Source organism: Nasonia vitripennis (assembly GCF_009193385.2).
Source record: "Nasonia vitripennis strain AsymCx chromosome 3 unlocalized genomic scaffold, Nvit_psr_1.1 chr3_random0004, whole genome shotgun sequence".
NCBI classification, from domain to species: Eukaryota; Metazoa; Arthropoda; class Insecta; order Hymenoptera; family Pteromalidae; genus Nasonia; species Nasonia vitripennis.
The window spans coordinates 408,498-433,016 of NW_022279623.1; the positions used below are offsets into that span (position 1 = coordinate 408,498).

General features: G+C 36.9%; 3 protein-coding genes across 4 annotated transcripts; 1 reads left to right on the forward strand and 2 right to left on the reverse strand.

Annotated features, from left to right (window-relative positions):
- Positions 1-15,576: 15,576 nt before the first annotated feature.
- Positions 15,577-19,585, reverse strand: LOC100120241 (double-strand break repair protein MRE11). Its single transcript, XM_001603852.6, has 12 exons — positions 19,177-19,585; positions 18,877-19,045; positions 18,670-18,806; positions 18,393-18,583; positions 18,100-18,307; positions 17,754-18,011; positions 17,596-17,677; positions 17,378-17,522; positions 17,126-17,289; positions 16,931-17,057; positions 16,590-16,853; positions 15,577-16,509 (listed from the first exon to the last, which is right to left on the reverse strand). Exons 1-12 carry the CDS (start codon positions 19,340-19,342, stop codon positions 16,423-16,425), a joined length of 1,998 nt encoding a protein of 665 aa, XP_001603902.2. The 5' UTR covers positions 19,343-19,585; the 3' UTR covers positions 15,577-16,422.
- Positions 19,586-19,639: 54 nt separating this feature from the next.
- On the forward strand, positions 19,640-21,648 carry LOC100118332 (40S ribosomal protein S14a). Of its 2 annotated transcripts, none has more exons than XM_001602415.6 (4): positions 19,640-19,904; positions 20,244-20,396; positions 20,990-21,077; positions 21,357-21,648. In XM_001602415.6, exons 2-4 carry the CDS (start codon positions 20,248-20,250, stop codon positions 21,573-21,575), a joined length of 456 nt encoding a protein of 151 aa, XP_001602465.1. In that variant the 5' UTR covers positions 19,640-19,904; positions 20,244-20,247; the 3' UTR covers positions 21,576-21,648. The 2 variants fall into 2 exon arrangements, with proteins under 2 accessions (XP_001602465.1, XP_032457645.1); XM_032601754.1 differs by lacking the exon at positions 19,640-19,904 and adding an exon at positions 20,063-20,182 and having other exon boundaries at positions 21,357-21,643.
- On the reverse strand, positions 21,621-24,235 carry Dctn4 (dynactin subunit 4). The gene is made up of 9 exons (NM_001190745.1): positions 23,975-24,235; positions 23,790-23,860; positions 23,511-23,704; positions 23,287-23,429; positions 23,048-23,213; positions 22,772-22,955; positions 22,487-22,685; positions 22,210-22,400; positions 21,621-22,137 (listed from the first exon to the last, which is right to left on the reverse strand). Exons 1-9 carry the CDS (start codon positions 24,101-24,103, stop codon positions 21,915-21,917), a joined length of 1,500 nt encoding a protein of 499 aa, NP_001177674.1. The 5' UTR covers positions 24,104-24,235; the 3' UTR covers positions 21,621-21,914.
- Between the last annotated feature and the right edge of the window lie 284 nt (positions 24,236-24,519).

Consider the following 24,519-nt stretch of genomic DNA (forward strand, 5'->3'; position numbering starts at 1 on the left):
TGAGGGTTACGACGACGAGCCGCCGAGACAGTAGTCGCCCGTCAAATTGCGCTTCATCACGAGGACAATGCGAGGAGAGCTGCGCGCAGGTAGATGTGCGTACCCGGACAAAGGCCGCTGCGCTCGCGCCCATCTAACTATTGTGTAGATATACGTGTACAACGCGTTGTACACATATATCTACTATATACTCTCGGCGTGATCCGGCACGAGGTCGGTTCTATTTTAAATATCCGCGACTCGCCGAGATTCGCGTATACTTGTGCACACTTTAGGCGCTGCACTCTGCGGGTTGATTAACAATTCGCGCGTCTATTTTCATAGTACGTACCGCTTTTGGCTTCGGATCGTTTTTCGAACTTGTACGGCAAAAAATGCATGCTCGCATCGATTCCCATCCACCCCCGCGCAGCAGCCTACAAATAAGACACCCCGGAGAGGGACGGTTCCGGGGCAGCGAGGAAAGCCGCAACTTCCCTACTGCAGAACATCCACAGGGCTTCCTCTCTCCCTCGCTCGAGCTCTCTCCGCACAAAGTTGCTCCGACGGCGGCGCGTATATAGTCCGAGAATGCGCGCGCCGCCATTGATGGGATTACAGACTACAGTGGTACGGAGCGCACAGTGTGTGTGTGTGTGTGTGTGTGTGCAGTAAGTGTGCGCGAGCGCCGTTTTTGCCTGCCCGGGTTATTATAATGTATACGCGACGCGAGCAGCGTCTTCTTTGGCCGTGTTTTGGGGCTGCAGCAGCTGTAATATGTGGGTCGTAGGTATAGACGTAGCTGCCTTGGCGCGAGCGGGAGAAAAAGAGCCTCTGAAAAGTTAATCGGCCGGCGAGGGGCGTTTTTACGAGAAAAATAGCTTCGAGCGTTACAGCTGAGGCATTTTTCGAAAATTGCGTGTGCGCAAGAGCTTTTCAGATGTTGATGCGTTGTTGTAATATAAATTTTACCGTTTTAATTCGCCGTAAATCACGGTTTAGAAAAATAAAAGGCCGCGGGAGGGAAGGGAGCGGAAGGTAATATGATATAAGAGCGGCGCGTAAAAGACGATGCATCGTCGTAAAAGAAGCGCTGCACTCGCGACAAGCGTTATACGCTGATACGGTAAACGTTCGCGGAAATAAGGGACTAATATCGAGAGTGATGTCGACGGGGAAAAATGTCGGGGCCGCGCAATTACGCCGAGTAACGCTTGTCGCATACTGTATCATATTAGTGCATTATGCACTTTTCCTCCCTCCGATACTGAATTTTGTATACATCCCAATGAACAGAGTATCTATGTCCTCCCATTTTCAAAATTTGCCTGTTTGTGAACGCAGCTCCATAACTGGCTATTTTTATTCGAGAAAAAATAAATTCAACCTGCGCGAGACCCCGTACACCTAGAAGTTTGCTTTCAGCTGTAGATTTGCAGACGCAATACATATAGGCACTGCACGTGCCACGGAGAACATCGGTACAGTATCGTGTTTCTGGTTTGAAAACTTTGTTGATCTCCAGCGATGCGTTCGTTCGTTCGTTCGTTCGCCACTCGCCGACACGCCGCGCCGCGCCGCCGCCGCCGCCGCCGCCGCCGCCGCTGCTGCGCGGAATTAATGTTGCCGAGACGACGTGTCCGTTTATTGGTCGGTCGGGCGAGCCACACACAGATTTCCGCTTGGATAACTAAGGAAATGCACTAATTCTACACTGCTTGCTTTTTATCCTCGCCTTGCTTTGATTGCAGTGCAGCCGCGGAGAAAAGAAACGAAAAACTTTCGGATACACGGTTGCACAATGAATTTAATTTACGGCGTGTATTAGCTTGGGAAATACCTAGTCGCCTCGACGCTTGTGTATGTATACTTTGTCGTCGACGCCCTGCTCTATGTATAGCGTCTGGGGATTTCCAATCTTTCTCGCATTCAATGAAGTACAGAGAAGGGCGTGCTACGCCCGTCCTTGTATTTTTGCCACCTTCCTCGCGAGCGCTCGAACGATAAACAAACCGGGCTTAATTTTCTGCATAATTTATTAGTGCTTCGATCGCCGGCATGTTAAATATAAAAGCATCGATAGTTGCTGGATTCTCGAAACTGGATAGCAAAGAGAATTTTGGTTTTGATCAGGTGTTTTATTTTGGATAACGACCACTTGATTCAAACTCGCGAGTAAGTTGCAACGATTGAGAAATAACTTTGCCAGATTCTACGTCGTAGAAAGTTCGGGACAAAGCAATACGTGCTATAGGGATTCGAAGCGCGAGTTGCCTAGGATCACTTTTCGTCGATTTTCTCACGTGTATCGGAATAATAGCAATTCAAAACTCTAAATCTGCACATACATTTATATAGACACATCACTGGTATAAATAGCGCCATAAATCATAGCATCTGTCAATTACTCGAATACTAGCGGGTAGTGAAATATACTGCGGCAGTGCCATCCTTTTTCGTGAATTTAAAGTAAAATAGGGAAACGAAATACTTGTGAGCCTTTTTTATTAGAAATTTCACAAAGAAAAATTTATCGGTAGCAAATATTTGAAAATTTGAAGCTCGGATACAGCAGCACGATATTGCGCGACATATTTTTACACACACAGCTATGTAGAGGCGGTGAGATATATTCCGTACACGGCGCATGGACAGAGTTATAAAATACGTTCTTATACAGTATCTCGAAAAAAAATCGAAGCGTATTGCAATGTTCATTTTGATCTGCGTTCGTAATTATTCTTTTGAAACTTTCTCTCTCCATGTAAAATAGTGAAATTTCACTGATTGATAGTGCATATGCGCTAATTTATAAAGTGAAAAGTATGCAACTGCCAAATAGTGACTATTCACTGAATAAATTAGTGAAATGGTCACTGCTTAAATCAGTGAAAATGTCGGATTTTAAATCGATTAGAAATGAACACTGAGGAACAACAAAATTAATTTCTTTCTTTGTTTATTTATTTATTTTAGACTTATTATTATAAATTTTCATTAATTTAGTATGCAAATTATATTATTTAGAAACAAAGAAATGAAGTTAAATTTTTTGTCGGCGGCGGGAATCGATCCTGGGTCATCAGCGTGGTAGTCGTGCGTGCTATCCGTTTACCTAAACTGAACTCTTACGTTCAAAGTTTCATATCTGATATATTAAGTACTTCAACATGTACAAACTAAAATTAATAATAAATAACTGCAATCCATAAATAATAGCATAGTATATCTCGAGCTTTGGTTTTTATGCGCAGCACATAGAAGGAAAGCAAGCGGAGGTGATAATTTTTCATCTAAAAACAATACCTCAAATCCATCTACCCCATTAGCACCGAGAGCTCTTCAATTAGAGATTATATTTTTGAACGATTGCTTCACGAATAAATAAATGCCTTAAGTATGCAGCTTTTTTCGTGTTTAGGTGTTCGGGGTCGGCGATGACGGACTCTAGGAAGTGCGCTCCGTAGATTTTTGTAAAAGGCTCACTTGTAGACGTCATTCTCTAGCTTTATGGAGTTGTAGAAAGGGCGCATCGTTTCAAAAACAATGGGGTGAAAATTTCGTCCTTTTCTCTCGAAAAGCTTACGAGATATCGACGAAAAACGATATCATCTATTTGCGATTCGTAATCTTACTTTCTCCTGGCCAGGGATCAGTTTCGAGATAACTCCCTTAATAGATATTATATTCTTGCCCTCGCTTTCCGCCAATGTTCAAACGTATTAACAAACATTTTTTTCCTATTAAAATTTTGCTGCTGGGAGTGAATGGGGTATGTGGGTTTAAGAGTTTTAGTTTTAGGATCGCTCCTCTCATTTGTTCACTGTTGAATAAGTGAATCAGATTCACTTACTCAAAAGTGAAATTTTCACTTGACAAAATAGTATTTATGTTAGCGTTTCACTGATTAGAATAGTCATATTTTCACTGTTCTAAAAGTTAAACCGAATTTTGGTTACAAAATAGTGATTTTTTCACTATTTCAACAGTGAAAAATGCGTTCACTTCATAAATAGTGAAAATTTTCACTGTTTTACATGAAGAGAGTTCACCAATAAGAAAAATTTGCAAACTCACAAAATCCTAATTCATTTGTCCCCGGCGCGCGACTCGCGAGCACTTGCCAAGATAATTCGTTTCTTTGTTATTGTATGACTGCAGTATCCGCGAGTGCACATTCTTTGTGCCAGCTGAAATTATAGTATATTTGATTAAAATTCGCGACCATTTCGCATTATATTTTGTTGTACAGTCTCTCGTTAGTCCGACTACAATTCTAGCCCTCTCTCCTATCTCTCGTACGTATTAAAACGCGCCGGAAAATAAATTCCGAGATCTCTTGCTCACCCTAGAGTATTGGGATTACATGAAGTTGAAGTTTGCACCATTGCAACGCAACGAATTTCGTAAATTCGTAAGTCGTTCGAAATTCGATTGCTAAGGCCCATAATGCATAAAAAAACATGTTTGCAACCTAAATAAACCATTTTGGAACCTCCAAACTACCCCTACATGGGGGTTGCGAATTTTGAATAACTTTTCACATAACTCGGCCAATTTTTAAATAAACAACTTTTTCTTTGCGGATTATTGTTCAGATGTAATTAACACACATAAACCTATTATATCATTGAGTTTCAAGGTGCGGAACGCTTTCAAAATGGTGGAATGGAGTCCGTTGCGCGTGTCATTTCGAAGACTTTTTCACGTAACTCGATCAATTTTCAAATAAACAAATTTTTCTCTGCGGATTATTGTTTATATGTGCAAAACACCTACACCTTTTATTTCTTTAAGTTTTAAGGTGTGGATCGTTTTCAAGATTCAAGTCCGTTTTGCAAGAAACTAGGCTTATATGCCCTTCGATCAAAGTAATTTTCAATTTAACAGGTGTTTTAGCAGATCATTGTTAACTTATGTATAACCTTCTCACACTTATTATTTTGTTGAGTTTGGTAGTGTGGAACGCTTTAATAATGGCGGAATTAAGTCCGTCGCGCTTGTTATTTGACGTTATTTCCACATAACATGGCTGGTTTTTAATTCAACAAATTTTTTTCTTCGGATTATCGTTAAATTATTCAAAACACACCTACACCTATTTTCTTGTTGAATTTGGGGTTGCGGAACGCTTTGAAATTGGCGAATTCAAGTCCGTTGAATACAGTGTTAAATATTTCAAAAACATTTAATCGAAAGTTTATATGATGGCATATGATACTGACAGTACACTAATTAGACGCAAGGTGAATCGTATTAACACCTAGGCTATCTATTAATTTACTGCCAACATCATAGTTGACGTCGTCTCTTTTCACTAACCTTTAATCGTAATAAATAATTAATATTTTCAAAATAATTACCTTTTAATACTTATCTCATGTTATTTGCTTATGTTGACTGTATCTTTTGCAAAGTTTGCAAACAAACGATTGCAACTTTTTGCGCGGTATATCAATTAATTAATCAATTAATAATTAATTCGTGACATTTTCGTTTTCATAATATACATTTCAAATATGTTTCATTTAATGTCGTTGCAGAACAATTTAAGCAAATACTCTCCATATTGTCTGATTTCAATAACAATGTGTATGCAATTTCGTTTCTGAATGTTGATGGATTAAAATTCATATCAAATGATTTTCCGGATCCAATACAAAGCAAGTAATGCATTACATATGATCCACAACTATGTCCATCGTCATGTGGTTGGTACGGACGATTTATCACTTCTTCTGTTTCCCATTGTATATTTTTTAATTTAGAGAATGATGAATCTGGTGCGCAAAATTCTGTAAAATTTTTAAACGCTTTGACAGCTCTATCTTGATCAGAATCAGTACCATATGGATCCAACATCATTATTTTTCTTTGTACATGTAATAGTCGCCAGTGACCACAATACAAATACGGAAGTAATAGATCATTTTTCATGCGTTTCGTGGTTCTAGATATGTATTTGTTTCTATTTACTCTCTCATAACTGTGATCTCCAGCTATAGTGATGCTATCATCTGTTGGTACATAAGTAAAATCTATCCATTCATCGATATGTGTAGCAACAAACGAATTTATCACGATTCCATTGATCCATATGCCTTGTCGTAACGTTGAGAATTCCTTTGCAAATAAATGGAACGGCTTGATAGTGACCGAATCACGCATAGTGTATCGAGCAACTGTAGCTGTTGATGACTTAGATAAGAAATAATAATTTTCATAGTTTATTAAATTATTGCAAAATTTTTTTAGTTTCATACTTGATTGCATTTTAATCATTTCATTCTCGTTGACACATTTTTGGTGCTTTTCTTTTGTTTTTTCTTCTTCTTTCGAGCTATCACGTTTTTCATTCATGTTAACCAATAAATCTTGATCCCATTTATTACTCCTTTTTTTTAACAGCTAACGTATCTTCTTTGAAGCATTGTTGTTTAAAAATTGTTTTCTCATTAGATTGTAATTCTTCATAATTGTTTGTTTCTGTAAGCTTTTCTTCCAAATCAATTGTTGGGTTTTCATCTTCTTTTTCTTTTTCTTCTTCCTTCGAGCTATCAGCTCTCAGGTTTATTAATACTTTTTTCAGGAAGTAAGGTATCCATTTTTGAGTACTGTTGTTTCGAAATTTTCATCTCATTAGCTTGTGATTTGTTCAATTTTTTCCGTTTCGCAAGAAATTCCTCTTTATCACAAGGGTGTTTTGGTTTGAATGTCCTTGCCTTTCCTTTTGGGTTACCACTTTTATTCTGAAACTGGGATAGGTTCCGTTTCCGGAAACTTATCAATTTTTTTTACTCTTTTCGGCGCTGTTTTCGCATCATTTTCAATCTTAGATTTTTTGATAATCGTTTTCTGTTTTTTTAGGCAGGTTGTTCATCTGTTTTTTCTTTTCTGGTGCTTTTATCTTTCTTTTTTTTTATTACTTTAATTTATTACTAATTGTTGTGCATTATCATCATCGTCGTCATCGTAATATCTTACTGTAGGATACTTTGATTTTTCTCGTACTGCTTTCGGTTTTATTTTTGCATCTAATATTTCGCTTGCAACTGTTGACTTGAGTGGCTAATAGTTTAATAATATTTTTAAACAGCATATCCGTCTCACTCAATTATCTTGAAAGACACAAAAGAGCCATACATTCTAATAATAAAGCCTTGAATTCTTTATACTCTGGAAATTTATTTTTAATCATTGTTGATACCATGTGCATGAAATGCGCATAACATACTTTTATCAACATTACATTTTTACTAGGTGAGTTTTTTGCTTCACAATATCTATACATCATTTTTAAATATTTTCCAATATCCATTCCATTCCACTCAATGGATAATGCATGAATAAACACCCATGACCAGTCAATGGTAGCGACTTTTGCAATCGGTCATTTCTTCACTTTCTCTTTAATAAAATACTTATATTCTTTTAAAAATTCACTAATCGATACTACTGTGTGAGTGCATGTTGTCAAACGAGCCAATTTAACAATATCGGTCTTTCCTTTGAATAATATAACATAATAATATATTCTCTTACACGGTACATTGTACGGTTTCCGTACATAGCTTCCGGTAGCATCTATATGCAAAACAACTGGTTCATCCTCAATCGCGATATTTAATTCTGCTTCTCTATACATAATTGCACTTAAAAGGTTACTTATTTTTCGAAGAAACGGATCGGCTTTTTTGCTGATCTATCCACAGTTGATTCAAATCTGCAAGATCCAGTGACTCTAACTTAAGTCGATCTGCACAATTTGCTTCGGATTTAATCTTACTGTAAGTATTATATTTTCTTAGCTTTCCCGTGTATCCATCCTTAAATAATTCTACATTGGTATTCATTTTTTTGTTCTTCAACAAAAGTACATACTCGTTGATGTTTTAATACCTTCTGAACTTGTTCACGTTCTTCTCCTCTTAAAGTTTCAAATACTATTGGTCCGTCAGAGTCATCATGCACAAATTTCAGCTCATCATTGCTAGATATTGTTAGTTTTGCGAGAGCATCTTGGTCACCCAACTGTGAAAGGTAATAACGAAAACTTTGTTTATGATTCACTCTTCTACATCGAGTATAAACTGTGATGTCCTCCCTGTTACGGCGAATTGAGCCAACAAACCTCATTGAACATGTACAAAGAATTTCTTGAGACATAAAATTCTTAATGAAATCCCTTATTATTGAATTCTTAATGCAACCAAAAGAATCTTTTAATTCTGCAGGATCAAACTCATATTCACCAATATCTACTTTGTATTTATCCAGTTTTTTGGTTTTCGAATTAGGCTCGCTTTCTGTATCGGACTCATTTGAGCTACTTTCGTTTTTTGTATCACAGATATCCTTATCTGATTTTAAAATTATCTTTTTTTCAACTTCCTTGCTAGAATCATCTTCAACGCTGGATTCATGAAATTTAATTGTGTATTGCTTCGTTGTTTTGAAATCCCTTGTTGATGGCACTTTGTTTGCTTTGTCCAGTTTCGGTGCGTCGACAGATTCATGTTTTTTATTTACTATAATCTTCGTGTCATCATCCGCTTCGAACTCATAATGGTTGTATGCTGCTTCTTTTTTTGTTATTTGTTGATGTTCTTATACAAGTGACGTAGTTTGATCATTTTGAGGACTTATTGCAACATTTTCGTATGAATTATGTTCAATATCAACATGATTTGAAACATTTGTATCGCTTAATCCATTTTGTTATAATTGTAATCTTCATTTTCTTCTTGGATATTTTCATAAGACAAAATTTTTACATTAACATAATTTTGCTCAAAAGAAGTGCCACTATTCTCAACATCTGAACTTTTGTTCGTTTCTTCTTCGTAATCTCTGTAGTTATAGCATTTTCCAAAATCGAAATTTCTTTCATGTACTGTCTTACCTGATGAGTCAGGGATTGAGGCACATGTTAAAATATTAAACATTTCCTTTGATGTACTGCTCATAGAAGAATGAGCCTGTAAACTGCACATTGAAGTAGCTGACTTTAAAACTTCATTGCAGTCAGATTCCTCGATAGCGTCTACTTCTTTGATCAGAATGTTACTTGTGTCGTCCGATGTAACTTCTTCCTGCTCATAATGTTTAACAGTATCGGGTGGATTGATGAGTTCAGCACAGTGCATATTGTCCCCTGCTTCTTTGGCGAGCAATTCATTATTTTTATTCTTAACTGGGATTAAAACAAGCCAGTGCCCTGATTCTCTTTTACCACTAAACATTAATGTAGCGTTCTTGATGTTATTTTCACTGTGTACCATTAAACTTTAATTTTTTATCTTCATACTTAAAAACTGTAACCGTAACTTTATAAAGTTTGATAAAAATTGAAAGTTTGTAATTAGTACCATATTCATGATCCTGTTCCATTACGCTTTGATACTCAGCCATCTCATTGTAAATCTTATTGTGACATGCCACTATCAATTCTTGTTCTACTGATCAATTTTGAACATCGAATTCGACTATTTTTGATCTTATATCAGAGTGGGCATCTTCATGTCCATATAAACAGACAGAAAAGCTTCGGAACAAGCAATTTCCATCTCCACGTACATTGTGAATCGTGTATTAATCATTACCAAATGCCACTGTCTCTTCGGTAATAAAAGTAGCATGTGGCACACGTTTCTCAACTTTTCCTTTTAATGCATTACTACTGGATGTAAGTGAATTCTTCTTGGGGGAGTCACTTTTCTTTTTTCCAGCTTCTTTTTTCATCAATTTTGAAACTGCCACATTTTTCTCCTTGATAAGCACAGCACCATTGTCCGTGTGCTTCCCAAGTTTTCCTTTCAATGCATCACTGTATGTACATGACTTGTTCTTGGAGGAGTCATTTTCTATCTTCGTTTTTCCATCTTCGTTCGGCGATTCCTTTTCATTTAGCACGTTTGAAACTGCTAAACGCAAGCATCCATCTTTGTTGTTCCACATGTTAAATACTTTTAAGCGAAACTGTTAATTACCTTTCATTTTCAACTTCTGTGAAATCTAAAAACAGACAAAAGCACAAACCAAATATTTTATATGATATCGAAAACAATTTGTTTTCAATACAAATAGTACCAAAAGATGCCTAAATAAAGAGGATATATTACACGAGTTGTCGGATAGAAGTAATTGGGACAAGTATTATAGGAGAAAAAGAGACAGAACGCTTATAAAGAACGAAAATGTAGTATATACAACTATTACATTGTATATACTAGGTGTAAACGTCATTTTTCCAAAGCAGGCACGAAATGGTAATTTTTCATGTCTAAGAGGCATGTAAATCGATGTAAAATGTATCTTCAAACAGTTAAACATCGTCTACGAGAAGCCCGGATGTCCTGAACTTTTTAATGAGGGTGAACGTTCATGCAGACATCAAGATTAACATTTTTGCTTTTTTCCTAGACTTTTTGTAATAGTAATTCTAAAAGTTTTCATAAAAACAACAGTTGGAAATGTGTTTTAAGAGATTTTTAGACAAAAAATGGTGTTTTTAGAACATGTCCGTTTTTCATTTTTGTACGCAATTTTTTATATTGATTTTCCATTTGTTACTGAAAAACTAAGTAGTCGAATCACTTGAAATTTTCGTGGTACATATTTAACTCATTATTTATCGTCATATTATTTTTTACGAGGATCTCATATTTCATTTAGTAGATATGGCTTACTTCGAAAAAATCACCTTTTTTCCTTTGCTGCCGAACAATGCGGTAGACCTTGAGGGCCAAACGAAAAAGAGTAGCTACAATTATTCTCTTTTAAATGCGTTATAGCGGCGCTGTTTTTAACAATGAGATGATATACAAGAACGCAAAAAATAGTTTCTAAAAATTCCAAAAATTACCGCGCGCGCGCATACACGCACATACATACGGATATTTTCTAAAATCACATGATTAGAACTCCAACAACCTCTGAACGGATTTCTAACCCGTTTTTGATGAAGCCGAAAATTTTACTATTACAAATCATCCTCTAGTACATTCTTATCATGACGTTAAAGTTAAAAGATTGAACTTTCTCAAAGAATTTTTTAAATTGTGACAACGTTTAAATTTTATTGGTTTTTGTCTTAAAAATATTTTCTTTATAAAGTATTGATTTTTATTAGAGGTATAATAATATACCTCTAATGTATACCTCTATAGCACCTATTACTTGGTTGAACACACGTATCAATCGCTATTTTACCGTCCGTAGGCGGAAATATTATATTACTTAACGCCGTACTATATGAAGAACGACCAACGATACGCGTTTCGTATATTATTTTATAGCACTGACTGGTATAAATCTGCTGCCACGCCTATCCGTGGCATTAGCAGTCCATTTTTGCACCATGCGGTTATGATTCTTTAAGCACGGTGCAATAATAGACTACTTATGCCACGGATATAGGTGACCAATTCGTATTTATGCCACCCAGTCCTAGAATAATATATTGTGTAGCAAAGGCGAAAAGTAAGCTTTTTTGAAGGCAAAATTGACGTTTTTGTGAATAAATATTGGATTTTTCTAATTATTAAAAATACAAATTTATTGTATGCAATAGCATTAAACAAGTGGGTCTCACTTTTCAAGCCATAAAGTGGCTAGACAGCTAAGTCGACGTCAATAAAGTCCAATATGCAACACGGGACTAAAGTCTTGAAAGCCTTGCTTCGGTAGGGCAGTTATACAGCCCGCGAAAATAATATAAGACTTTATAGCCCTACGATTGTGTGCGATCTTTAGCGCTCGTCGCAGTATTTATACGAGGTTGCAGGGCTCTCTCTTTATAGAGACGAGACACTCTTCCCCGTTGCGGAATGTTCTTGTAATTTCGATCGTAATGCAACAATGCAAATCTTATGATCCTTTTGAAAACGATCGCTGCTTCCCCGCCCCCGCATAATCGGCGACACATTCACTGTCATCATCCTCGAAATCTATTATACCCGCATTATCCGCCGCACAAGTGCTCCTCGATACGCTCCAGTGTGTACCAGTATAAGCATTCGTCAATCGTCAGCAGCCGCGCGTGTCAAGCAGTCACATCTACGGCGCGAAATTATTCAAAATTCTACAGATACTTCTCTTTCTCTTTGCAGCCTTTCCCGTAATATGCCTCGCAGCCGATTGCATGCATCTCTCGTGTGCACACGCGCTCTTAAAACCCTGGGAAAACGTAACTCGCGAGACAGGGAATATGACATAATACGCCGCACGCTAATTCGCTCTTGATTAATAACACGGACTGCACCTTGTATGGAAAAAAGAAACCAGTAGATGACTATGGCTGATAGGCTTTTGTTTTTTTATGTTGCCGCGTGAGCGCGTTACTAGCTGCTAGGCTCGTGTCTTTTCTCGCTCTTTACCTGTAGTGCCCGTAAGCTCGGGGCATAGTATAATTAACATTCTAATTCTAGTTTTGTTTCGACTCTGCGCTGCGTCCACGCCTCTCCCAGCGTATACTAGCGAAAAAAGTGAATCGAAAAGGGTACATCATTGCGGAATAGTATGCTTTTGTCTGAAAGCAAGACCATCATCTCCTCGCAAAATCACAAGTCGAAAGCAGTTCTCAACGCAAAATGCCAAGGTACATAAGTCGACACAAGCCTCTGGTGTCCCTCGGGTCTCTTTTGGCCCTACGAGCCGACGATATAAATTAATTCATCTTTATTGCAGACTCGTCGAAGCGGCACGCAGAAAACGAGGAGGGAAGAAGAAGCGCAGCAAAAGCAGAGGGGGAGCCGGCGGGGGATAGGTCAAAAGTCTGCGATGGCAGCTCGCGCGCGCGCGCATGGTAAATTAAAGGCGAGCTTCGCGATACCTAAGCTTATATAGACCAGAGAGAGAGAGAGAGAGAGAGAGAGAGAGAGAGAGAGAGAGAGAGAGAGAGAGAGAGAGAGAGAGAGAGAGAGAGAGAGAGAGAGAGCGAGAGAGAGCGCGAGGGGATCAAGCTATCCTCCTGTCCAAATGAAATTTCGAGGATTATAAGGATCCGTCCTCGTCGAGAGGCTGCTGTATGCGCAGTGTAGCCGGGAAATAATACGAGCTATAAAAACACACCAGTCCGAGCGCGAGAACCTGTGTGAATAAATATTATAAAAAGTGCCGCGCGTGTGTAGAGCTGGCTGGCTCCATCGATGCTAATGGAACGGAGAATCACTGTTCAGGAGGAAATGAAAATTTCAGATTTACCATCATCGCAGGGCCAAAAGGTGCCTCGTCTGACCAACACCGCCTGCTACTACTTCGCCCGCTATACGTGTACTCTATTAAGCGCGTCGCTGTATTCATGTGGCGCACAATCACGAATGTAGGCCATCAGGAGCGAAGTCTTCCGGCCGACATCGTCGTAAATTTTCCGTATAAACAATATAAACTTGTGGTAAACATTTGGCAAGTAGACGACAGACGCGAGCTCGAGAGAGAAAGAGAGATAAACAGCGACGAGACGCGGAGGAAGGTATACTACCTGTATACTACGGCGTCAAAGCTGAGCTTTTTGTGTACGTCTCACGCATGAACAGGCGCGCTCGCAGATGAAGAACACAGAGAGCAGTCGATATCTCGACCCTCGGGCTTCCAGCCGTTTTTCAGTCTCTCGCTCGCGCTACTCTCTATATACTACGCGTAGCCGTTATCTCGTGCCCCTTTCGCGAGTTCTCCCCTTTGCTCTCTCGCAAGCACACACAGCTTTTATTCCGCTCGGTGTCGATCCTTTTTTCTGAAATCTGTTTTCCACGCCGGACAGTTGCGCGCGTGTGCGATACATGTACGCACTGCACGCGCATATATAAACTTTAGCAATTTCTCCCACCGCCGTCGGTTTCAATGCGCGCGCGTTACTTTGCGTTATTTTTCTCGCTCATCGCTCGCCGTTTTTCATTCTTTTTCCGCGCCGTCCTACTGCTGTATACCCTTATATGTACCCTATATAGCCGAGAGTTGTATAGGTCTCGCTTGTTTTCCCCCGCGAGTCTTTATTTATTCCGCCCTTTATCTTTTAATCGGCGTCTATTTTTCTCCGGCTCTCTCTCTCTCTCTCTCTCTCTCTCTCTCTCCGTGTCTATAGGTATGCACATATACATTTTCGCAATTTCCCGCGGTGTTTTTTGCCCAGCCGCATGTACGTCCTTTGTTCTCTCATTTCGGCTTTTCGCTCGCCATTTCCGCGCGCTTCTCTCTCAGAAATAAAAGAAAAGCGACGAGTAAACTCGCTCTCCTCCGATATAACCGCATCGCGCGGCTCTCGGAATCGGTGATTGATGCAGAGATTAGCTAAAAACAACTCTCTTAGCTCTCTGCCAGCACATTACGCGACTCGATGTCTCTCTCTCTCTCACTCTCTCTCGCTCTCTCTCTCTCTCTCTCTCTCTCTCTCTCTCTCTCTCTCTCACGTCGAGTGATTCTCGATTTTCCAAATTTAAAACACCTTCGTTATGCATCGTCAGATTTTCGCGGAGGAAAACCTCGAAAATCCATTCGTCAATTAAGCGAGTCCCGGATTTAACTCGCTGGCGAGAATAATTGCATTTCTATAAATTTCTATGCTCGCTCCTCTCTCGCTTCCACTACTCCTACGCGCGCGCGCGAGCACCAGCCTCAGCCCTTTATTTCCGCAGCCAGAATTTCGGTGTGCGCACGCATTCTCGAGGTCTTTCCAATTGAATTACAGCGTCGCAGCGGCGACGGCGATGGAAAAGCGCGTCTATTCCGTCTTATCGATTCGTGCTTTATATACTGGCGAGCGAATAAGAGGGAGAGAGGCTGCGGCGAGAGAAAAAGGGGGTAGCTTTTCTCGTCGCGACGGCCCTCTTTTTCCTCGGCATTTGCACTTGCGGGGAGCTTTTTCTTCCGATTTGCTTGCGACGCGCTCTCCGACGTTCTCTCGACTGGTTGAGACTGTGTGCATGTGTGCGTGTTGGCCGTTGAATACTTTGTGCGCTGTCAAGCTTGCGGATGTAGTTCTGCTTTCTCGTACGGTCGAATGTTTTTAAGCGCCGGAGCTGTTGGTGCCTTTTTCCAAGGCGCGACGATCGATCGGTCGATCGATTGTCCCGCTGTTGTGTACAAAGATGTACGAATCTTCATAGCTGTTGTTGAGCGATTTTATAGGGTTATTCGATACCCACTATTGCGACGTTATGTTTCAATATATACTGAGTACACGGACGTTGGTCGAATGTAGAAAATTTTCACTTGAGACCGCTTTTCTATATTATAATAATGTTTTTTATAACTGGATTTCCTCTTTCAACACCAATTTCATCGTGAAAAAGCCTTTAAAATTATTGGAAAACAATTGGAATGGTGGCAGCTTCATTATTAATGATCTTGATTGATGTAAACACACGTGGCATTGCAGTTATGTCCGTGTGATGCTTCAAATTTACCAAGACACTTTGATAAATTTATGTTGTGCTCGTCATCGACAAGATTTAATATTGATGATTTATAATAATATACCAATCGACGTATGTACACGTTAGAGGACAAATCATTATCCACCTTCACATTAATTTTCAGACTCTTTAAGTGGAACTTTGTGGGCTTAAGGAGATTCAATGCATCGAAAAAGATAGCGAGAGCGAAGGGCACTTATTTATTTATTTATTGTTGCTTCAAAATATGATTCGTAGCATATCAATTAAATGATAAATTATATGCATTATGTTTGTAATTTCAATTTTTAATCTTAACAATATTCGTATATTGTAGCTGTACATGCTATTATCCCATATTTTATTACAAACAAGCATATTTATAACAAGGAAAATGCATTTTACAAAAATAGTATTTGGCAGTTTACTTCACTTTGTTGTTATCACTCGTTATCATATAATTCATTTAAGACTGTATAATTTGACCGGTATAATGTAATGGACAATTATGACCAAATTTAACAAAATTTAATAACGAATTATTTTTTACTGCAACATTTAGTGCGTATAAAAGTACAAAATGCTTAAAGCGTAATTAGTTTTGAGTACGTTGCATTCCTGCAATACGCCAAAGTATACGCATTTAACGATCTCGTAAAGAAGCGAAATAACCTAGCTATTTCAATGAAATGCAACGACTAATAGCCCTTGCACTTTCTGTATAGTGCGATAAATACTGAAATACTTGGCGAGACTTAAAATCGCGGTTAACTATTTATTTAAATTATTGTACGTTAAAACGAGATATCTTGATAGCACAGAAAACTACATGTAGTATTAACAGAAACTATAATTTAATTCACTGAGTACTATATGGCCCTGCCATATTTGTAAAACATTATTAAATATAAGTTTAAATTATGAAAGACACTTTAAAACACTAAATACAGTGAAACAGTAATACATTACGGTGCAGTTGCGTCAGAGAGCAAAATTTTGATAAAAACGAACAAAAAATTTGCGACTTTTAAACTGAATCTTATTTTTACCTTATTTACTCCGAATCTGAATCTGAATCAAGGATGACAGATTTTGCCTTTTTAGATGATTTTGACATCCAACTATTGATGCTCTGATTTCCCTGGAAATTGAAGATTTAAACTACATTATTGCAAGCGTTCCAAATCATTCCCAAGCATTTGTAATAGTACTATATCTCACCCTTGTAGTTGTTACGTCAAGCGCCGTGACATTTTTCGAGGCTCTACCTCTACCTCGTTTGGCAGGAGTAGTTGTAGTTTCTTTAGCTTTGCTTGTTGTTCCCCTCCCTCGACCTCTACCTCTTCCACGACCTCTTCCTCTCGTAGGCGCAGGTTCTTCCTCAACGTCTTCATCATTATCTTCCATTTTAAGATCATCTTCATCACGTGACGCATTATCGGCTTTAGCGGGTAAATTTTTTCTTGCGTCAAAGAAACTCTCTTCCTATAATTATTATCATACTATAAGAATCATGCAATGTATTGTATATTTATTATTATAACAAGATATCAAATTATTACTTCTGATTTTGCTTCTTGTTGTTGATGGAGCCTTGAATCTCGATAATCTTTAATAGCTGATAATATATCATCTTTAGTCTTCAATTCCTGTTTTACCAAGCGACTGACGCTCTTCTCCATTTGGTACCTAAAATATGATTATTAATGATAGTCTGAAAAATTAATATGATAAAAATAAATAAAAAGAGTATTTACTTCACTAAATCTTTAAACGCGTTGCTATCGTTAGCATTTACAAATCTTGCCAATGATTCATTAAGACCAGTTAGCGATAATACTGTAAGTTTGTTGACTTTATCAGGTTTATTAAAATATTCTGTCATCCCCCCTTGTACCGTACGCTTCCAGTCTTTTTCGTTCTACAATTTGAAATAATAATAATAATAATAAGTAAATTTTATCATAGGAAACATTTGATCTTGTTAAATTTTTAATTAAAAAAATTACTTCATCAAATCGAAATATCTCGCTAACTTCTCCAAGATCCTGTTCTTGAACTTTTATATCTTTCTTTTTCAATTTTGATGAACATTTACGGAATAAAATCATGTCGTTTGGATTGGCTGTTACATGATAATATTTCTGAGACAGCCTAAAATACAAAAATAGATATAATTAAATTTTAGGTATATTTTTTTTATAATAAGTACAAATTATAATCGTACTGTAATGTATCAAATACATCTCGATCTTCAGAATAAAAAACTCTTAATCTTATCAATGGTGCTTGTGGCTGCTTTGGATGAGCTGAAACATACATTTTAAGATGAATTATTTATTTCTTGTCTATTGTTATTATCGCAATGGAAAAAAAATTTCAAACCAGTTAGTTGTTCAGTTGCTTTGGTAATTAAAGTATTTTCAATGTAATTATCAACAAATTCTTCCACTGCATCTTGTCTACTTTTGTACGATGATATTTCGTCATTATAATCATTTAATACCAAGTCTTCAAACACAAAGGGCCTAACTGTTTTTAGTTTCAAGTAATTCATTTTAAATTTGCTTTTAAAGATATTCAAAATCGCAACCTTTTTTTCTACAGATTCTCCCTGTGCTAAGGATGTGGCAACAGAGCTTCCTAAAAATCACATATAATAATAAGTATATTTCTTGTAAAAATATTCTAGAATTGAATAATACAAACTCTCTGTAGTGTGACAACATACCTGGTTGCATAATATGTACTTTAGGATTAAGCTTGGAATGTTGAGGTTCTATTAAGCATTCATGCTCATGCCCCCATACAACTAGATTTATGAAATCTGGCAACAAATTTTCGGGAACGTATGAATTCTGACTATGCATTGCTCTGTTTTGATGCAAAACAAAAATGTTAAAAGGATCATCAGCCTTATCAGTTCGTAACATATGAAACTAAATAATAATACATTTAGTTAAATGACAATTAAAATAAGAATAGATCTCAAATTATAATGAAATTGGAAAACGTTTTCATTACTTTGTTATTTCTCATCAAACGAGACAACCTTTGGTCATTCATATAACTCAATCCGTATAGAGCTATCGTAGTTACTCCTTTGCGAATCAAGAGTGGAGCAATAGACACTTGCGTTACATCTGTCCACTTTCCAAAATAGTTTATCAATCCTGTTGCAGAAAGAACATCCATGGACCCAACCGCACCATAGCCTGCAAAAATATAGTATTTAATGTTGCAATTTTATATTTACCATCATAAAATGATTTTCTATTTTATTAACAATTTATCAACATACTTGGGTCATCATGATTTCCATGAATTGAAAAAACAGGTATCCCAACGTTTAAATTTGGATCTTCAAAGTTCACAACTTTCTGGGCACAGTGACTGAATACAGCTTCTGGATCAGTCAAAAATTGAATTTTAACTGGTCTAAAACAGATTGAATAATTTGATTTTTGATTGCATTAAATTTGATTTAAATACGTTTGGCAAAACTTACTTATCATTCAAGCAATATGTTCTTAATAATTCTAGACATTTCATGACTACATTGTGAGGTGGTTTTGCTTCGTGAAACAAGTCTCCTCCGAGAAGTACCATATCCACCTCATGATCTCTTGCATACTGGAGAATTTCTTCAAAAGTTCTAAAGCTGTCATCCTCTTGAGCTATACAAATAATTGTAATCGTAATTTAAAAAGTAGAAAATACTTACATACGCAGTTAAGTTTAATAAATTCTTATTAAAACTCATGCATATAATTATCTTACAAGATTAACAAAAAATGCGAAAAAATACCTCTTTTTGTTGTCTGCTCATATCCTAAATGTATGTCAGTTGCAATCAATACTTTCATGATATTCTCTTCATTTGTAATATCATCTATCTCACTATCATTAAGTGGTTCTTCTTTGATATCTTTTTCCTCATCTCCTGACATTTTGGCTTCATCACTATCTGACATTGTGAATTATACTAATAAACAAAATTAAACAAGATTTCAACACTCTCTACCTTTCGCGACTGCGAGTCTGCGACTAATATAAAATACCGGAACCGTCTCCGTGTGTATACTTATGTATACATTCAAACAAGTTCAAACGTGAAATTTACCGCATATAATATATATAATATATCTTTTAAATCAGGAAGGTTAGGTTCAACACTAAACGAACGAAAAGCCGCTGTAAATACAACCATCAACGCCACTCCTAGAAAACTACAAACACGAGCCGCCAGCGGCCATCGGTAAGGTAGTATTTGCTACTTGTTACCTTACGGTCAGACTGTCGCAAAATCAATTTCTCTTTTTTTTTATTCTATTATTACAATATAACTTCGATTGTTGGTATGAGCCATAATTTTTAGTAGTAACTAAATTTTTAATACGAAGAACAGACATCCCAGAGTGAAATTTCAAGTTTTGGATATTCGCTAGTGGCGATTCGTACTAACTAAAAAGCGCGCGGCGGAAGCTCCATCTTTTACAAGTTTCCTGTTTAGAACAAGCCGTTCCAGGACTTTCAGTAAGTATAATTTTCCACGATTTTTGGATAAAATTGCCTGAAATTAAAAAAAATAAAGGGCTTGACGTGAAAAGTGAAGATATGGCTACGCGTAGAATATCGAATTTGCCGAATTTGTTATTTTTTCATCAAGATGTTAATGGATGAAAATCTGACGACATGAGTCGGCCCTTATGTTGTCGGGTTTGCTGTCACGACATAACCTCGGCAGCAGTCCGTTTCTCTAGTGAAAATACGCTGAGCTGAGTTTTATTCAACAACGCTCGCTTTGTTTAACGGTTCGCGATTGTTTGTTTAACTCTGAGTCGTCGTTACAAGTTGTTACTTTTTTATTTGCAGCACAATGGCACCGAAGAGGGGTAAGGTTCAAAAAGAGGAGGTGCAGGTTTCCCTCGGACCTCAGGTCCGTGAAGGAGAAAATGTTTTCGGAGTCGCTCACATTTTCGCCAGCTTCAACGACACATTCGTCCACGTTACCGATCTTTCGGGCAGGTGAGTTTTTGCAACAAAACGTACCTTAGAAAAAGTTAGTAAGAAGTGTTTTTATGGTTAGAATCAAGAGAGTTTGTTTCTAACGGTTTACTCCATGCTCTCTTCTGATTTTGTTATTGAGCCAACTGTATCACTATCATGCACGATTTATTTAATTAAACCAAGTTTAACAATTATACAAATAATTAAACTGATTAAAGAAATTATTTATAACGTGTTAGTTACGAAGTGCTACTTGTTATTTCTGATTTCCAAATTAATATAGCAGTTCGTAGCTTTGGCGATTATAACAAATTGTTTGTAAATGACTATTTTAAGGTAATTTGGGCAAACTATTAGTAAATATAGTAAGAAATGTCCACACTCAGGCAGCACTCCTACGAATAACAAATAGTATTGAGCGCGTTCATGTGTGTGGAAAAGTAAATATCCTATTTTGTTACTAAAAAAAGTATTTTATCTACTTTTTTCTAATGAAATTGGATACAAGTGGAAATCTTAACTAATTCCGTGTATTTTGCATATTAAAGATATCTTGAATCAAAATCTACAAATCTTTATCAAACTCGATTCTATTATTAATACAATTTCAGAGAAACTATCGCCCGTGTCACTGGAGGAATGAAAGTCAAGGCTGATCGTGATGAAGCTTCCCCGTATGCCGCTATGTTGGCTGCCCAGGTAAGAAGACATTGTTTTATGTACATTATGAAAAGGTCAACTGTTTATTGTTGAAAGTAAAATCCAAGTTTGAATGCCACACTCAGGCAGCACTCTGATGTTTAACAAATATTCTTGAGTGCGTTCATGTGTGTGGAAAAGTAAATTCCTGCTATGTCTATAGAAAAAAGTGCTCTATGCATTTTTTCATTCTCAAATAGGATACATTATTTCTTCAATGAAATCATTATTGCTTTTTTCAATACGATAAATTTCTTAGTAATGTTTCAATATCTGTAGGATGTCGCTGAAAAATGCAAATCCCTTGGAATCACAGCTCTCCACATCAAGCTTAGGGCTACTGGTGGAAACAAGACAAAGACGCCAGGACCTGGTGCACAGTCGGCACTCCGTGCTCTTGCCCGTTCAAACATGAAGATTGGACGTATTGAGGACGTTACGCCGATTCCCTCTGACTCGACGCGCAGGAAGGGAGGTCGTCGTGGTCGCAGGCTTTAAATTATGCTTATGGTACGATGTGGTGTTTATTATATAACTATAATAAACGTTTAAAAAAATTTCTTTTATTCAATATTTTTTACATTTATTTCCCTCTCCTGTATGTTAAGGTCATAACTTTCATGGAAAATTCATTAAACACGCTGAAATGTCGTAAATAAATATATTTTTTTAGAAATCATGATTATTAACATAACAAAAGTGTAGATTAAATGGTTATTAACAAAAAAAAATTAACATATTTGAAAAATTTAAATTATAAAAATGCAGATTTTTAGTCAATACATGATTGTAGTGGAGTATATCATTGATTTTATTAGACAATTGCATAAGAAAGTGTTATGATGTGCCTACTAAATTTCCAAGCGTTAAGAATAATTTTACTTTTAGGTCCAGTTTTTGTGGAGCCTTGTGTTCGCACGTCGCTATTGTATTCACATAACCATATTGCATAACAAATCCAATGACAATGGGTTCATCTTCTGCTCTCCTTTCTTTATCCACATAAGGCAACACATGTAATCGAATGACAGCCTTATTACCTTTTCTCCATACCATCAACCTATAAATAATGTAATAGTTAATCTTAACTGTACAATGACGAACGTACAGACATTAATAATTATGTAAGTACTTTGGATCATCTTGGAAATTATGAGTATCAGTCGGATCATCGTATTCAGCAGTATCATCTTTAGGGGGTAATATAAAAGAACTTGTGGGTAATACTGCATCACCACTAGGGATGATCGTTATTGGCCTTGGCTCTTCAATCACAGCCGTTTGACGAACAGCAGAAGGTAATAAATTAGGAGAATCACAACCCTGTTAAGAAAAATTAATTTAGCATTGTTTCTAATGCAAAAATAAAAATTGAATAATGCCTAATAGTTGCATTGAAATATAAGTACCATCTGAACATTTTCACGTTTGATTTCTTCTTTTACACCTTGTATTGTTGTTGTTGTCGGTGCCAAAGGGGTATCTAGAGGTAAAAGCATAATTTGCGTTTGATGCTGAGTGGGATTACAAAATTTTAGTAGCAGTTCACTTGATTTTCCAAGGCGTAGAGGTTCACATGTAACAATGCGTATTTCTGGAACATGGTAGCTGTTTATAGAAATAATCACTTTGTTATTTTTGTTTTATTATAATATTACTGATTTGTAGGTAATTATACGTTATAATTATCTTACAAAGCTGCTAGTTGTATCTTGAACTTGGTTGATGTTGGACAAAAGTCCGGTTTACTGACATTGTGTTCACAAGATCTGCAACGCTGAGATCTTTTTACAATGAATTGTTTTCTCTGAGGTCTCAATTCATTAATAAATTCAGCTTGTAATTCCGGATGCTGCAACCTTTGATCTAAAGTTGTGACTAATAAAATAATTAAAAATGAGTAAGTAATATTCAAAGTCAATAATTCACATGATTACAGCAAGTTTTATCTATGTTCGAGCAATCCTTACTTTTCGTTATATCCACAGTCTTTGTAAAAATATCAGATGGGAGTTCTTCTACTTCTTCACTAGCTACTGAAGGCGGTGGTTGATCACTTGTTTGTGCTTGGGGTTGAGGTACATTAGGTCGACCAGAAAGTTTACGAGCCATCACTGAGGTAATTCCAAATTTTTCCTGCAATATACGAAAAATATTCTTGTAAAGGCGAATATTTACACAATTTCAAAAAGTTTAGACAACTACGTACAAACTGTAAAAAGGTCCTCTTTGTTTGGAACTTTTTCCTCTCCTTCTGTTGTTTTTCAATGGAAGCTAAAATCTTGTGATAATTGATTAAAGCTGTTATCCTGTTTGCATGGGGATTTTCTTGTTCTTTCCAACTTCCCGTTGCTGAAAAGCACAAAGTCCAAAACATTAATTTATAAGAGATTCATCAGCTGAAACTCGATGAAAAACACATGTTCTATTAACCCATGGTTTGATCAGGAATACCAGCATCTCTAGAACTCCACCTACACAGTGAACAACCTAAATAATAAACTTTCTTTGTTGCTGGTTTGGTTTCCACCCCTTCACCAGGAGGTTGTGCTGGTTTTACCAATACTTGTCCAGATCGTATCGATAATGTTTGAGAACAGCAGGGACAATCGAAACAATTGGAGCACCTTAAAAATATGTTTCATTTTTATAAAAAGCAAATGCTTATTGCGATCATAAGTATGCAATTTACTTTGAAAAATAGAAACTTACTTGTTTTTCTTCAACCGAACTTCTGACGGAGGTAGATTTTCCAAACAATTTGGACAATAATAGGAATCCACCTGCAAGTACCAGGTTTATTCAGTAGATGCTTACATTATCTCAACATTCCATTTCTCTGAATAAAATACTAATGAAATAAACAGCTTAATAAATATGTGCGTGAAAATGCTCACCTCATGACAGACACAATAACCACACCGTACACTCAAACAGTGCCTGCAGAAATAAATCTTGGCAATGGACTTCAACGACCCGCAGCTACAGACATACCGCACGTAATCGGGTTGAAATAAATAAGCCATTTTGTATAAAAAATATGCTTCTAATTTATCGTTTGAATTGAGTTCTCATCTGTTTTGCGAGCAGAACAAGTAGATCGCGGCCATGTTCGGTTTGAAACGTCAGTGGCAATTTGGCGAATTATTTTTGGTCTCGGCTGTGCCGGTGTAGTGAAGATACTGGTACGGCTAATATATATATATATATAGGTATATCTATATAGCCGTGCGGCATGAGTAATCGCGATACTACACCAGCAGAAACTAAGTTTCAGCGCATGCGCACTCAGGGTATACAAATTTTAAAATATTTATCATTTGCAACATTTTTTCACAAGTAATAAATTTCCAAGTAAATGCATTGTTATAATAATGATTTTATTCATAAATATATATAGCTTTTTAAAATATATAAAAGTAGAGCATCATAAATTTCAATT